The 15,952-nt window shown below is 41.8% G+C and overlaps 1 protein-coding gene across 2 annotated transcripts in view; it reads right to left on the bottom strand.

The window, feature by feature from the left end:
• Positions 1 to 15,952, bottom strand: part of UNC13C (unc-13 homolog C) — a 1,328,864-nt gene that overhangs the window by 743,953 nt on the left and 568,959 nt on the right. For both annotated transcript variants that reach the window (XM_086958316.1, XM_086958317.1), the window contains exon 12: positions 4,940 to 5,090. In XM_086958316.1, the coding sequence (XP_086814442.1) occupies positions 4,940 to 5,090 (151 nt within the window). The remainder of the gene's footprint in view (positions 1 to 4,939; positions 5,091 to 15,952) is intronic.

Here is a 15,952-nt window from a genome sequence, read left to right as displayed (position 1 = left end):
AAAAAAAAACAAACAACTGAGATGCACCATGGAGGAAGCTGGATCAACCAGAACCCCATAAACTCTGCAGAGGAGCATCCAGGGACCTCGGGGAAGAAGAAGGGCAAGGAGAAGAAGAAGAAGAAGAGGATTCAGTCCGCAGGAAAACAAGTGTCTGATTACGGAGGTGATAGAACACCACCAACAATTGTTCATCACCTCCACTGTGTCATTGGCAACTAAAAATGCAATATGACAGACCATCTTGGCCAAGGTGAATGCAGTCGGAGTGAAGAGAAGGGAAGTGGAGGACTGCAAGAAGCGCTGGAATGATGTGAAGCGCAAAACCAAGCTGAAACTCGCTAACAACCGGAAGGCAGCAATGCAGACTGGAGTTGGGAGTACAGCGTCACAGCAGGAGCTGGATGAGATGTTGTCCACAGTCATCAGTCGGGAGACGGCTGGACGGCTGGCAGGAGTTGGGGACCGGACACTGCTCAACATGACCTGACCAAACAGCAACAGGGTGAATAATGACCACAGACTGGTGGGAAGGGGGAGATGGGTATAATGGCACACATGCACAATTAAGTATAGCACAGTGCACACTCACGATGACTCTGGATCATGTCCCTGATATCCTTGGTATACTGCAGCACACATAGAAACAGCAAGTAGGCCCCCATCAACAATGTGCTCAGAGGGGGCCCTTCCCACACATTACTAATCTTACAACAAACCCATGCACATGTGCTGAACCCAGCAAAGCTGCAGGCCCATGAGCCACACTGACAATGCAAGTGACACTGCATGACGATTAGCATGGCTGCAGTCCAATTATCATGACATGGTGCATGCCACGATACTGAGATGGCTAAGTGTGGACCACATCCGTAAAGGAGCAGGTAACACAGTGACACATCCACGTGCACAAATAACCCCTGATGTCAACAATACATCTGCGGGCAAACCATGCCCAAAAGTCCCAACTCCCACCAAGACCCCAATTTACCCAAGTGTGCAACATCTCAGCACTGTATAAGCACAAACGTGAAAGGCACACAGCCTGAAAGTTCTAAGGGCTAGCAAAATCAGTGCTGCAAGGGTGAATTTCCCATAATGCAGCACACACACATAAGAATCATAGCACATGAATATTGACAACAATGTGGTACAAACTACAAAACTTTCATAACAGAACAGAGGACACAACTACTGCCGCCGGTATGTAGAAACTGGGCAATCACGTTTGGCATGGAAGAAAACTGCGATTGAGGCCAAGCATTTGGCTTATGCTGCAGCAATGAAGATACACACACAATAGTTGGCATATATGAGCCAAGATCCCGAGCGGTCTTGCGCTCCTTTATTAATCCATTTGGGCTAGCCCACCCTCCAGGTTCATGCTACATTGCAACTTTGTTGATTAGGGGCCGGGTGGCGCCACCACTACAACAGAGACACACGTCATAGTTACTTTTGTGGCCAGCCCAGAATTGAACCACGCCCAGAGCTCAGAACTGAACCATGCCCAGAGCCCAGAACTGAACCATGCCCAGAGCCCAGAACTGAACCACACCCAGAGCCACAGGCCATTTCTTCACACTCCTCACATGCCTACGCGTGGGCCGCCACTGTGGTGCTAGGATGTTGTGCGCTTCGAAGTACGTCTCTAGACGTTCCACCTAGGCTTTCCAGCTGCCTGCCTGGCCCGGGCGGTGGCCCCGTGACTGTGAAGGGTTCCAGTGGCATTACCGAAGACTTGCTGTTGGCTCCTGGAGGCGGACTTGTGGGGTAGCCCCACGGGACGATGACTAGTGGTGCACAGAGGTGGTGGCACCTGAGGCACTGCTTCCGGCACGGGCCTACTGCCACGTGGCGATGAGTTGCGGTGCACTGAGGTAGGCCCACCTGAAGAGCAGAGTGGGTGCCCAGGCTGCGATGATGCTGTTGGCCTGTAGGTCCAGAATGGATTTGATTTGTGTGAGACCTGCTGGACCGCAGTGTAATCCGTAGGGAGCAGTCAGGATCCTGTAGTGGGCAATGACATCCTCTGGCATTAAGTCTCTGAGGCAGTTGCTTTTTGGAAGGTCCTCTGTCATGATCTGCGCTGCCTCAGTGGTAGTCTGGGAGTGGTCCCTTTGTTTGAGGTGGTCCTGAGGGTGTTGGCGGTGGGTGTTGTGGCCCTCATGGCTTTCCACGCTGCATGATCAGTAGCTCCATGGCATCTGTTGGTCTTCAGATGTGGCTCTTGGCTGGGCTCTCTTTATACAGCAGGTTGTTGTCCTACTTAAGACCAGAAAAAAGCAGGTATTAAGTCCCTTCTGCTAACATGCCTTAGAGTCTGTTTTTGGACTGCATCGCCGATCTGGCTGATCGTTGAGAATATCGCTAAGTTGTGTTATTGTGAGTTTTTAGACGGGAACGTCTACTCTGCATATAATTAGAGTTAGTTGTCGCTGTCAGCCTTGGTGTTGTTTTTAGCGCCAGCTATCGCAGGTAAACTGTCAATGTCGGTTGTTAGCACAGGCTTGTGAATAGGGCGAAGAATCTATAGACACTTTTTGGGTGGAAAAGTGCAGCTAAATCGACGATGAGTCCTTGAGCATATGCCCCGTAATGTTGTGCAGGAAACATTTTCTCCTCAAACCAGTTTCTTACTGAAATGTCATAATGTGATGTATACACTGTCCTCGTGTTCGGTATTTACATTAAATACAACAAAACTATGTTTCACAAAATGTTGCAATTTTTTTTTCTTTTTCAACATCTGAAGAAATAAAATTTCACACAGGCCTATTTATTTTCACACTCCTGAAAGATTTAATTCAAGTGAAATATGACTTCAAGATTCCATTTACACTTGATGGATGCTAGTAGAATGTCAAGTTCAATGTCCACAGAGCCTCTGACCAGCATGACAGAGCACTGCCACAGAGCAGCGTCTCAGTTTAGGTAGAGTTACAATAGAACGGGCATCCATTAAATACAGCAACAAATGTAAAGCAGCTCTTAAAATGATATTTCTGTGGAGTGAAACAACGGGGCACAGTCTTTTACCATTCCTGTTTTACAGAGATGTTTGAAGAGCATGCTATGTTAACCGCATCGCTGCGGTGGTAATTTTTGCGCTACGCAGCTTTTTTCAAAAAGCCGCGTTAGATGACGAGCTCAGCTCGTCATCCGCACATGCCCCTGTGGCTGATGACGAGCTGAGCTCATCATCAGCATCAAAGGGGTTAAATAAGCTGAAATGAGGCCCGAAGACATCAAGCCCTCTATTCCAAGACAAGTTTAATGCCTAGGAAAGCTGTGATCAATCTCGTTGAGCTTGGCAACATCATGCTTGAGCGGAATTAAAAATGTCATGATCCTCAATATACTTAGGAAATTGTGTATTCACAACACCATCAGTCAGAGTAAAGCCTGTAAAAGCGACATTTACTTTGTGCATCTACTACAAGGCCAGTTTGAGCCCACAACATTTGGCTGCCTTACCATGAAAAATGTAGTCGCCATACCTCCTAATAGCTAGGAAGAAGAAAGGGGACGCCAACCAGTGAGTTCTGTCTGAAAATGCGGCAGTAAAGAGAATTGCTCATGCTTAATGGTTATAATAATGTATTGAGCTTATGGTAACTACTGCAAGACAGTATATATTCTAGACGTGAGATAGCTGGATGGGTTTAATTCATTAGATGTGCAGGATGGGCTGGACAGTGGGAGGATTTGAGCAGAACAGAAAAGCTCCTTAGCTTCTCAACACACTTTACAAGAACTGGGGAGCCATATGATGCAGGGAATGCTTTAAGAACATTTGAGTAAAAGTGTGATTTGGGGACCACTGGACATTTGTACAAATTGTCTTATGGTCATTTCCTCTCTTTACAATTTTTGCATGATCCAATGGGACTTCAAAACGTGAGAGCAAAGTCGTTGCTTCCTATCTGGGGAATATATGAAGATTGTTCGAGCCCCTCACCCGAATCTCTGTTTATGGGACTTTTCTGCAGAATGTGGAAGTCTGTTACATGGTCTATTTGTATGCTTCTCTCCTGGAGAAATAAAACGAATTTCGTTGAGTGCACTGTATTCCCAAATGCGATGCAGTGCGAGCAACGAAATTCGTTTTATTTATTTAAATGTTTACTTACCTGTTAAACTCTGTAATACAAACATTACTACCCCCCACCCTGCCCCTCCCCCTCCCTATGTCACCACCTTGCAGGTACTCCCATTGCCCGCCGCGGCTGTATATTGTTGTTATTTATTATGACAAGTTTTGCCTTATTTTGCACATCATTAATTTTGTTTCTATAGTATATCTTCCATGTTTATCAGGAATCACATGCCACGTTGGGGTGGTACTTAAAAAACAATGGCAAACGCATTTCGTTATGTGATCAAGGTTGCTGTGACAGTCGAAACGCGTAATGTCTATTCAATGTGAGCATTAAAATCTTCCCAAACCTGAAAGAGGAGTTTGTGCCTTTTCTTTATCACCTGCGTGGAAGTTGAAGTCGGCAAAACTTTGATTTGGATATATATATATACTATTGATACTATTGATACTATTGATAAAGGCGGCAAGCCGAAACATGTCTTGAGGTGTACTCTAAACCCAATAAATATCAGTGATTTAATATGTTCCTGTGAGTGCTTTTTGCAATTTTTACGAGTCAGCTGATGGATTGTTGATCCGCGCGGAGTCTGTCACCGCGCTTCAGAGCACCCAGTCGAGAGTGAAGAGTGTGAATGGCGGACAGCAGAGCAAAATATATATATATATTAGATAGATAGATAGATAGATAGATAGATAGATAGATAGATAGATAGATAGATAGATAGATAGATAGATATAAAATAATCAAACCAGTCAATTTGAATAAAACATTATTGATATGAAATTACAAGGAGAGACTATAAAGAAGTACAGAAAATACAATAGAATAACACTCACACCAAAGTTGGTAGCAGCAAACCGGTCTGAAGCAGAAACATTGGTGGACGCAGTTGTGTGAGCATAAAATGCATTTATGTTTGCCAACAAAGTACTCATTGCTGCAGGGACACCTGGACACATGTACTTGGACGACAAACAGGAGAAATGCCTATGAGGAAAAGAGATGCAGATGAATATAAATAAAGTTACCAATAATAATAGGTTGAAACCCAATTTAGTCCATAAAGATGGCAATTCTACAACTGATGAAAGATATTTTGTGAAGACATCAAAACAAAGTATCACATGTGCAAAGGTTTCAATTGATGCTTAACAAAAATGGATTCATACTGTTCTGATAAAATTAAATCAGCATGCTCTAGAAATAAATTATATTTTACGGCAACTGTTCAAATAAAGGACAACACTGGTTAGATAACTGCAGAGTGTTTTGTTGAATTAAGGAAGCAACGCAAACAGATTCTTTCAACTGAAGACTGAAACTCAATTAAAATACACCACAAGAATCTAATGATGACACTGTAAAACGGACTCTATACAACAATGTACTCCTTCACAACAACTCTACTGCTTTTCTCATTGAAAATACACTTGGAACACATTATGCATGTCAGTGCTTAATTTGAGCTAATGTTTTCGAGTGCTAGGCAAGGCACTTACAGCCAGATTTATCAAAGGAAATTCGGCTCGCAAAAGGCCAGATTCTGAGAATCTGGCCCTTTGCGAGCGCTATTTTTGCATTTGGGATTCATCATCCGAAATGCAAAAATCGCAATTATAGAAATTGCTAAATTTCGATGAATTGCATTTAAGGAATCTCAATTTGAGATTCCTTAAATGCAATTCATGAACCATTTAAAAATTGCGAATTCTCAATCTGGGGCCGCTATTTACCGCGAAGTCTGACTACGTGGTAAATAGCGAAAACTTAGAAAAATGCACTTTAGTGCATTTTTCTAAGTTGTATGTTACACACACACATGTCCTGTGGACATGTGTGTGCGCAAAACCAGTGTACATTACCATTTCAGGGGTGCTACAGGGTGTCCTTTGGACACCCTGGCACCCTTGAAATCGCTTCCTTATTTGCGATTCGCTATTTGCTAATCGCAAATAGGAAATAACTCCCCATTCATTCCGTTAGGCCCATAGGAATGAATGGGGAGTCATTCCTTATTTGCGATTCGCAATTAGCGAATCGCAAATAAGGAAGCTGTAGGAATCGCAATAAATATTGCGATTTCTACATGAATCCCGTTTTGCGAGTCTTTAATAGCGATTCCTTAATAATCGCTATTAAGGACTCGCAAAACATGACAATGATGAATCTGGTGGCTTATTTTTAAAACCAGCCCTTAGGACAGTCTGTCACATGGTGGCGATGTTTATCTAATTTAGAGATAAGCACATGTTTATTAATTCAATATACATTAAAGAGGACTAATACTTGCTGTCAAAGCCTTTCATATATCTTTGGTGGCATGGAATAGTCTGAATTGTCACACGTGTAGTGTGTGATGGTTAATAGTTGTGTTGGTAGCGCTGGCATTGGCGATGGGTGGTACAAGCTGCAGAGGTCTCGTAACCAGGTCCTGGTACTTACTTTTTTTACAGATTAAGCACTGCATTGTGTACACAGGCCCACAAACACACATTATAATGCGAGGCAGTGTGTCTTAAGGTACGAAGACACAGATTATTCTGAGCTAGTGGTGTGTTCCTTGAGAATCGGGCAGAACATTTATCTCCCAAAATCGTTCTCCAAAAACATTTAACCCAACTAATGAAAGATTTAGGAAATTATGCAATATACATGATATAGGTAATAGGGTAACAGAGGACATCTAACTGTCCTTAAAATACTATACATACTAGAATATTTTTCTGTGTGAATTTTCTTTTTCACCCAATCAGTCAATCAGTCATGTAGAGCGCCACTTGTCATCCGTGAGGGTATGCAGGCGCTGGTGTCATATGAAGTACTGAAACCTAGCCTCAGTTAGGTTGGGTTATGTTTTCTGGCTTAGACCGACGTGTCCTGAGGCAAGTGATACATCAATGTACCAGCTGCAACCCAGATTTCCTTGTACAGGATGTTCCCAGCGTGGGCCATTCTGCATCATGGTGCCTGTGATGGCCTGGCAGCAGCCCCTCATGGTGCAGGTATGAAGTGTTGTAAAGTGCATCACAGCATTTGGAAGACAGTGGCCCCTTCACATACCATGTAGGGGGCCTTTTGAAGGTTTATTTACACCAGTGGGCTAGACTACTGTAGTATCAGCCTGGTGTCAGTGGCAGAAAGGGGGCATGGTGGGTGTCTGCTGAAATTAAGCAGGAGTCGCACAATAAGTAGTAGTATTAATCTATAAAGCGTGTGAGACTAGGTACAAAACAGACTGTGTGAGGATGTGAATATGACACAGCGAACAGGGACTTATGGATCTTCGTGTGATTCTATGTGCAGGCCTTCGCTGCAAAAGGAACAGTTTCCTACTGCTGTGAAATACTGATGAAGTTGCCTGTGGGGGTGCAAAAAATCATAAGCTTCACACTTTGTGAAGCTTGAAAGTTAAAAAAAGATCACAAAGTTGCAAGGTGTTATACACAGATTCTTCACACCGTTCCACTTGTCATCAGCCAGTGAAGTGAAGTGAAACTATTTTTTTAACCGCTGCCAGCTGCTTGTACCACAGTAAATAAATAACAGGACAGAGAATGTAAATTTAAATGGCAGCAACAGGAGCAAATGGACAGATTCTTAGGGTTAGATGTAGGTAGGAAAGATTTACGGATTTTAAATTACCGAATTTTACCGATTCGGTAATTTAAAATCGGTAAATCAATGGGTCCGACATGTAGGTATTCCAGATGTGCTGGAATACCGAATCGGATGAATTCAGTATTTACCGATTCGGTAAATACCGAATCGGTAATGCCCATTCATTCCTATGGGCTTTGAAGCCCATAGGAATGAATGGGCATTACCGATTCGGTATTTACCGAATCGGTAAATACCGAATTTTACAAGGGTGCAGGGGGTGTTACTTTGACACCCTCTGGCACCCCCAAAACAGGCACAGGTGCCATGTGGCAGGCATACCTGCCCTAAGGGCAGGTCTGCCTGTCACATCACATAGGTGTGCATGCACACATGTGCATGCACACCGGAATCGGTATTTTACCATCAAATTGGATTTGATGGTAAAATACCGATTCGTTAAGGCTCCTGGGACTCTGAAGAGTCCCACCTACATATGGGTGGCTCCGAATCGGTAAATTTACCGATTTTTTTATTTTACCGATTCGGTAAAATTACCGATTCGGTAATTTTATCGATTCGGTAAAATATTGACCCCTACATGCAAAATCTTGTATACTAGTCGGTAACGGCCGAAAATACCGATTTTCGGCCGTTACCGACCGACCTACATCTGGCCCTTAGTGTGTAGTTACCACAGGTAACCTACACTGAGATAGTGGCAGCTGGTTGAATGTACGATGAGCTCTCAACTGATGTTATTTTGGTTTATAAACAGTACCATTTATTTATGCCTGATAGTGTATCACAGGAAATAAATTAGCGATACAATCAGTTTAGGCAGTATTTTTACCACCAGTGGTAAATTGGTAGCAGTTCAAGAATAATCCATTGGGACATTTTTGACATAAAAGGATGTTTTACGCTTCTGGACTGGGAGACATTTTTACTGCTGCCAGACATGTCCATTAACATCCGGTAATAAAAAATACCACCTTTTGCAAAACGAGGGTCCAGTTTTCCATCAGCCCGATTTAATGTCAGAGCCTAAACATGCAGATGCTGCACTTAATGGCCATGCCTACTGGGGGGCTGGCATTCCTAAAAATATTCTAATCTAATCTAAATAGCATTAGGCTTATTTCTGAAAGGGGATTTCTCCAATAGAGTCGACAGTGATTAACGCAGTTGCATCGTTACTGCATCTCTAATTCTGCCATGTTATCAAAATTGTGCCATAATGAGGATTCCATGCTATTGTGTTATGTGCTGATGTGCGTAAGAAAGATTTACAACTATATGCTCAGATATGTGTCCCAAGTTACCCTACAGAGAAGCATTATAGTAAATAGGGATTATTTGGAACATGACCTCGTGCCAGGTCCCCCTGTGACAGTTTTCCTGTTCAGCTTGCCAACGCATGGCCAACCAACCTAGTGCCGCTTTTCCCAGTTTCACAGCAGTGATCCTTATTGTAATAGGTGGACACAGGGGTGGCTAGCACCCCCAGTCCATTTTAATAGGTTTTACATTGAGTGACACTCAGTGAGACTCACTGATAGTGAAGTCAATAAATCAGGTAGCTTAACCCCTTGCTTGTGGCCGTGATTCTGCGCCTGTGCGGCGCTTTTAAAGAGTGGGCGGGTTCATGACGGCCCCCAGCCGTCATCAGCACACGCCCACCATGCTGCATGACAGACGGGGGCCGTCGTCAGCACGCAAGGGGTTAAAAGAAAACAAACCATGGAGTTAAATGGGTCAGAACACATTTTCCTAAGGGGATCATCATATATTATTTTCACAATTACTACTGTGTTACTTTAAATATGAAATCGACTAATATCATTCAAGTATTGCTATATCTTTTTCATACACCGAAATAGTATATTCATATTTATAGGTTTGCAAATAGAATTAAGTAATTCTTGGTTCTGCTAAGGGCATAAGACTATGGAAACAAAATGGAACAAAATAAATGAAAAATGTTAGATACGAGAAACAACTGTCATTCTAGTGGAATAAATATTTTTTGCAGGATTATGAGGAGCTTATTTTTGTGCTTGACATTTTTAATACTAGTATCAATTATGAAGCTCTGTCAGAAGCTCATGTATCCTGTAACACAATATTTGTTCTGAATTTCAATTAATAATCTACGTATTTGCATGCCACATATTTCATTCTTGGCTTTTACAGTACAATAAACTGAGGTACACTGTCTTTGTATATACTACTGGGATGTAAATCAAAAATTGAGGCAGTGTTGGGAGTTATTATCTATATATTGTAGTGGTTCTTGTTCCAGGTAGCACAATGAATCAGAATTAAGAGTGCAAACAGCAAAAATCAAAAACATTAATTTTGAATTGCCTACAATTTATCATGAGACCTCACTCTTTTACAGAGAAGATAAATAGTATGGTTAAGTATAAATTGTGATCGAAAATGAAATATAATGGAAACAAAAAGTGAATGAATTGAGACAAAGCGACCTAGCTATCAAGAGAGGTCTGAGCGGGGAATAATTGTGACAAGGAAAGTGGTTCTCATTCGGTTTCAGAATGGCATTCAGGAGGAGCAGGATATTCTCTATTGATACATGTAAAAAAATGTATGTGAAATGCTATAGAACATGTGCGAATTGTGAGTTTTGTTCTGTATATAACTGTATGATGATCAATAAATATGAAATGGCACACAAATAATTTTTGGGACCTGGTCAAAGCACACAGGACTGAAAACAGAAATTGGAAGGTGCACTCTTTCTGGAATCAAAGAAGCAGCGTAAAGAGTAATTCCATAATTGAGTCCTTTTATTCAGTAAATCTTTTAAAACTGGCACACAGCCAACAAGATTCGTTCCCGAAACTTTTTATTACACTAATCCAAGCTCAAAGGGAATATATTAGGCCTCAAAATGTGGTATGTACAATAAAATCTCTCAAAGGCACAGCTATTTATCATATGCTCTATGTAGCACTTTAATGCACCTCCCTCTTTATCTGATATGTAAAGATTCTCACCATTCCAATTATAGTGAACGTGGGGAAATCCGATATCGTAAATGGCATCAAATGTAACTATTTATTCTTTATTCCATTTTTTCAGCAGTAAGGTGACAAATAGTTGTCGGAACTTAAAGACGGGAGGATGTAGCACGAGTGGCGTGATAATGCAGGACTGTCGGCAGCCCACCTGATCCATGTCCACCACAAACCTTCAAGAACATTTTTCTAACTACCTCTGATGCCACATCAGTTAGAAGAATCATCAAGAATTCCCGAACTACAGGAATAGTTCCAGAAGACCTAAAAATGCATACATGCATCTATTTACTAAATAAAACAAACCTGGGCCTGCTTAACCCCAACAAACACAGGCCATTTACAAATGGATCTTTCTTGGGAAAACAGATAGAAATAGCATCATTAGCCCAGATGTCTCTATTCCTTGAAGATAATTCCATACTTTCAGACTTCAAAATATGGGTCTATCCAGGAAGAGGCACAGAATCTGCCATCATTGAGTTATATATCCTCAGTTGAATGGAAAAGGTTTTCCGGGCTACTTTTTCTTGGTCCTTTCAGCTGACTTTGACTCAATTGACCATGAAAATCTAATACAAAGACTTTACAAACGGCGGCATCGAGGGGACTACTCTCGACTAGATCACATTCTACCTTCAAACCAGAACAAATGTTATCCATAGGCCCCCTTTCTCATCCAAACCATACTTCACAAAAGCAGGGGTCCCTCAAGGTTCTACCATCTCACCCGTCCTTTTTAACACCCACATGAAGTCATTACTGGCATTGCTAAATCATTTTTACCTCACATGCTATAACTATGCAGATGATACACAAAAACTTCTTCAACTGGAAAGCCCCAAAGACATTTGAAACTCACAAATTATCAGTTGCCTTAGAGGCATTGATCAACTTTAATGCTTCCAAAACAGAAATACTCATATGTGTCGATATGGAAAACTAATGACCCACTTGCTGCTGGGCCTGACAATCTGGGAACATCGCATAAACAAAGTGTGAAGCCTCAGAATGATCTTGGATTCCAAGCTATCAATAAATGCGGACAAACTAGCAAGATCAAGCTTCATTACTAAAAAATGTCTGCAATGCATCTTCACCCACCTGGGACTTTCACAAGGTCCAGGTTACTATCTCTCTTGTACTATCTAAACTTGATTACTCCAATAGCCTTTACCACAGATCATCTTTAACAACTATTTAACCCCTTCGGTGCTCATGACGAGCTCAGCTCATCATGAGGCACAGTTCTCGTGTGCTCATGACAAGCTGAGCTCGTCATGACCACACCCGTTTCTATTGTGGTCCAGCACAGGGGAAGAATATCTCGAGCAGCCAAGGTGTTAAAGACTACAAAGGATTCAGAACTTTGCTGCCAGACTGTTCCTATATGTAAAGCTACACACCCACATCTCCCCTGCCTTGAAGGCCATACATTGGTTACAGTGATCAACATTCAACCTGATTTGTATCACCCACAATGAGATACATGGAACAGGGTCACTCTTCATCAGGAATAAAATCACCATATTCATTCAACAAAGGAACCTCCGCTCTAGAATGACACCTTGCTTCAAAAAACCATTGGTGGCAATTCCTTCTCTGTTCAGCAGCCAAACTATAGAACTCTTTACCCCCAAACATAAGGTCTACGGATAGCTATCTTATCTTCAGAAGAATGAATACGAGTTGGCTATTCCCCACATAACCACCATACTCAAATATAAATATACAGCATATCTCTGTGTACATGAGCATTTATTCTGATTGCATGTGTGTATCTAGATGTGTGTATTCCTTTGTATAAATATGTTTAATAATTATGTTTATAAATATATAGATATTTGTTTGGTCTGTTTAACACCTTGGCTGCTATGGGGTTTTCCCCTCCTGTGCTGAAAATGCTTGAATACTATAGTTTCATGACAAGGTAGGCTCGTCATAAGCACAGCTCAACTGTGCCTCATGATGAGCTGACCTTGTCATGAGCATGGAAGGGGTTAACAATGTAGCTATGGGTATACTAGTCAATATTTAACTTGTATATAGTTCACTGTATAAATAAGTACATGTTAATCATAACTATTTGTCTATAATTGCTTCACTATTGAATTATTAAATGGAAAAAACAAGGTATTAATAAAACAAATTTGCCTAAAGTACAGGGACACTTGAAAGTTTATTAAATACAACTAAACTCTAGATATATTACCTTCTTATACATATATACCTTCTATGTACTTATGTATCTTTATTTAGAATATTTTTGTCCTAATTCAGTATCTCCAATACACTACCCTATATCTCACTCTATACCTCTCTCAAAATTTCCTCTACCTCCATTCTCTGACTCATCCCAAACCTCATTCTACTACTCTCTCCAATGCACTACCCTATTTCTCACCCTTTACCTCTCTCAAAATATCCTCTACCTCCACTCTCTGAGTCATCCCAGAACCCATTCCACTACTACAATCCACAAAATAACCCTTTCTATACTCTTCCTTACTCTACTGCTCATTCCATAATTTCAAACCTCTTTTACTATTCAGATCTCCCAAGCCAGTAAGCCTTTCTAAACCCTTCCCTTAGGTATACCTCCTAGACTTAGCTGATACCTCATCTTTGTCCTTAATCCTCTTCTAGAGACTCTTCACCCTCCATGTCTCCTTTACTCTTTCCAAACATCCTTCTACTGCTATGATACCCAAATAAACACTTTCTAACCCCTTCCCTCGTTTATCCCTCCACTATCCTTTTCAATCCAACTAACAAATGCCTACATCTCAAATGAATTTCATATTTACCTATAATACTTCACCACTAATCCTTTTTGGGCTACACACCAAAAAGTGCTTGGATGCCTTGTCGGGGGTAGCAAGCACAATAAAAATGAATATACATTTACAATATCCTTCAATCTTGCCATCACAATTCATAATTAATAACCGTCAGTTGAGCTTAAGCCATTTCGCCGTTGTTATGTGTCATGTAGGGCAAACTATGACTATAATAATCAGCATTTCATAGATAATTTGGTTGTCTCACATATTCATGTGGCGTCCACGTACACTATACCTGGTATTGTGATGCTTTAGCACGTTTCCTTCACCTATTTCTCAATATACAAGGTAGTATAGTAGTTTATTGTTAAGATGTGTGTCCTGACGTACTAAATGCCCCAAAAACGTGGATGTCTTGTATCCTGACATCTGCTGTGATTGAGTCTCACTAAACGAGACTTACTCACAGTTAGCTTGTGTTAAAATAGATTTCAGTGATAGACACCAGTGCCAACATCCTGGGCGGATCGGATTGCGGATTTCGGAGAGGGCGAAGGCTTTGTGGATGACTGCAGGTCGATTTATCACGATCGCCCGACTGGTTTCCAGTGCCCACATCCTCGTCCAAGTGGTTTACATAATTTTTATATCCAGAGGACATTAGAAATAAATACAGATTATCTTGATGGTTTATAAACATATCTCTATTACGTGGCAGAGCTGATATACAACCACACAAAGTCCGTACCACCCACATCTTAGACTTTCCAGACATAGAAAAATCGGTTTAGAAGACTTAGCCCAGGCCTTCATCAAGTTTTTATAAAGACATAGACATTGGGAAAGGCGCCACATAGAATTTCGACTTTTAGGATTGACTTGGAAGCATTGCTGTCCATTTAACAAGCCCTGAAGAAGTCCCCTAGGGATGAAACGCGTCGGCTGTATGGTGTTAACGATTGAAAATAAAGATTTTTGAAAAAACAAGAAAAACATCACTTTTCCGCGACTCATTAATAATATTGTTACTTGAAGCATTTTGTGGTGCACCTTTGCGGTTGTTTATTAACACCAGTGCCAACATTTTAAAATAAGCCCTGCTGCTGCACAAGTAGCCTAGAAGGCTCTGCACTAGGTAAATGTGAATAAATGAATGTGCAAGTGCAAAATGCACACTTTGTTTTCGTTAGCATAGATATACGTATTTGGCATTATTTTTTCCAATGCATTTCCATGTGTAGTTTCTTTGCATGTACCTGTCCAAATGAGATTTGGTATTTGAACATCCCTTCTGGTTTAAATATTCTAATGGGCAGCTGTTCAATACATACTGCTGCTGGACAAAAGGCCTAGTCATAAAGGAGTAGTCTTTTTCTTGGTAAAGAGGTGGAAGCAAATTCTGCAAAGGGTGATTAGCTGACATTCCACTTGACAAGCCTGGGCATGCTCATCTCATAGGGACAAAGCAAAACTCGGAGGGGAGTAGGGTAAGGGAGTGGGGGAATTCAGGGGAGGATCAAGGAGGGGATGCGGGGATGGCAAGATGACTTGAGGTTTGTATTTCTGGGCACTGTGTCTGTGGTAGATAGTAGATGGGGGACATTTTGGAGACTCTGAATGAGAGGGTTCAATAGGAATTCTGTGGGCTGTTCCTGTAGTAGTTAGCCTTGAATAAGAACCCTTGGCCCCTGCTGGTCAAAGAGACACCAATCAAGGGGCCAGCAGGCTATGGGGCAGGTAATCTGGTAATCTGACCCCTCTGCCGTCCTGTCCTCCTGCCTAACTAGCGCCTAGATACCTCTGTGTCAGTGTAGCGTTTAATAAATTCCTCATTGCATGTCATTTAGAAATTCCTCATTTCAAGTCTAAGTAGGCACTGTAACCTGCCTTAAGGGCCACAGGGTGCAAAGCTGAGAAACCCTAGCCTAGGAAGGTACCAGGAGCTAAGGATCGGAGGGCAGATCCCTGAAGCTCTCTTTCAATAGAGAGATAGTAAACTGAAAAACTGTCCAGAAGCTGTGAAAAAGTCTCATGAGACCCCATAAAACTTGCAAAGGCCAGCAGACCATAGGTAGCAAAACAGTGAGACCCGGTGTTCATTGTTGTCCTGGGGCCGAATATAATGTAATCCCTGTCATTTGCTGAAGTTTGGTATTTTTCGTTGAAGAAGCAGTACTCGGACCTCAGGGCCATTGTTTTGGTTCATCTTTTAATTGCCCTAGGCAATTACAGTGCCCAGTGAGACCTGGCAGCCAAGGATACAGTGGGGTCAACAATTTTCCTTCATTACAAACCCCATTGGCGGACTAGTGCACTGGGAGGGGGCAGCTAACATGCAAATGGTCATTGAAAACATTGGAAACAAACCAGATGGGCTTAGCACCCAGCTATCACTTGACCCAGGAAGTCTCACATCTGGTTTCCC

This window comes from Lissotriton vulgaris, chromosome 2_1 (genome assembly GCF_964263255.1).
Source record: "Lissotriton vulgaris chromosome 2_1, aLisVul1.2, whole genome shotgun sequence".
NCBI classification, from domain to species: domain Eukaryota; kingdom Metazoa; phylum Chordata; class Amphibia; order Caudata; family Salamandridae; genus Lissotriton; species Lissotriton vulgaris.
This window is presented reverse-complemented; position numbering and strand designations above follow the sequence as displayed.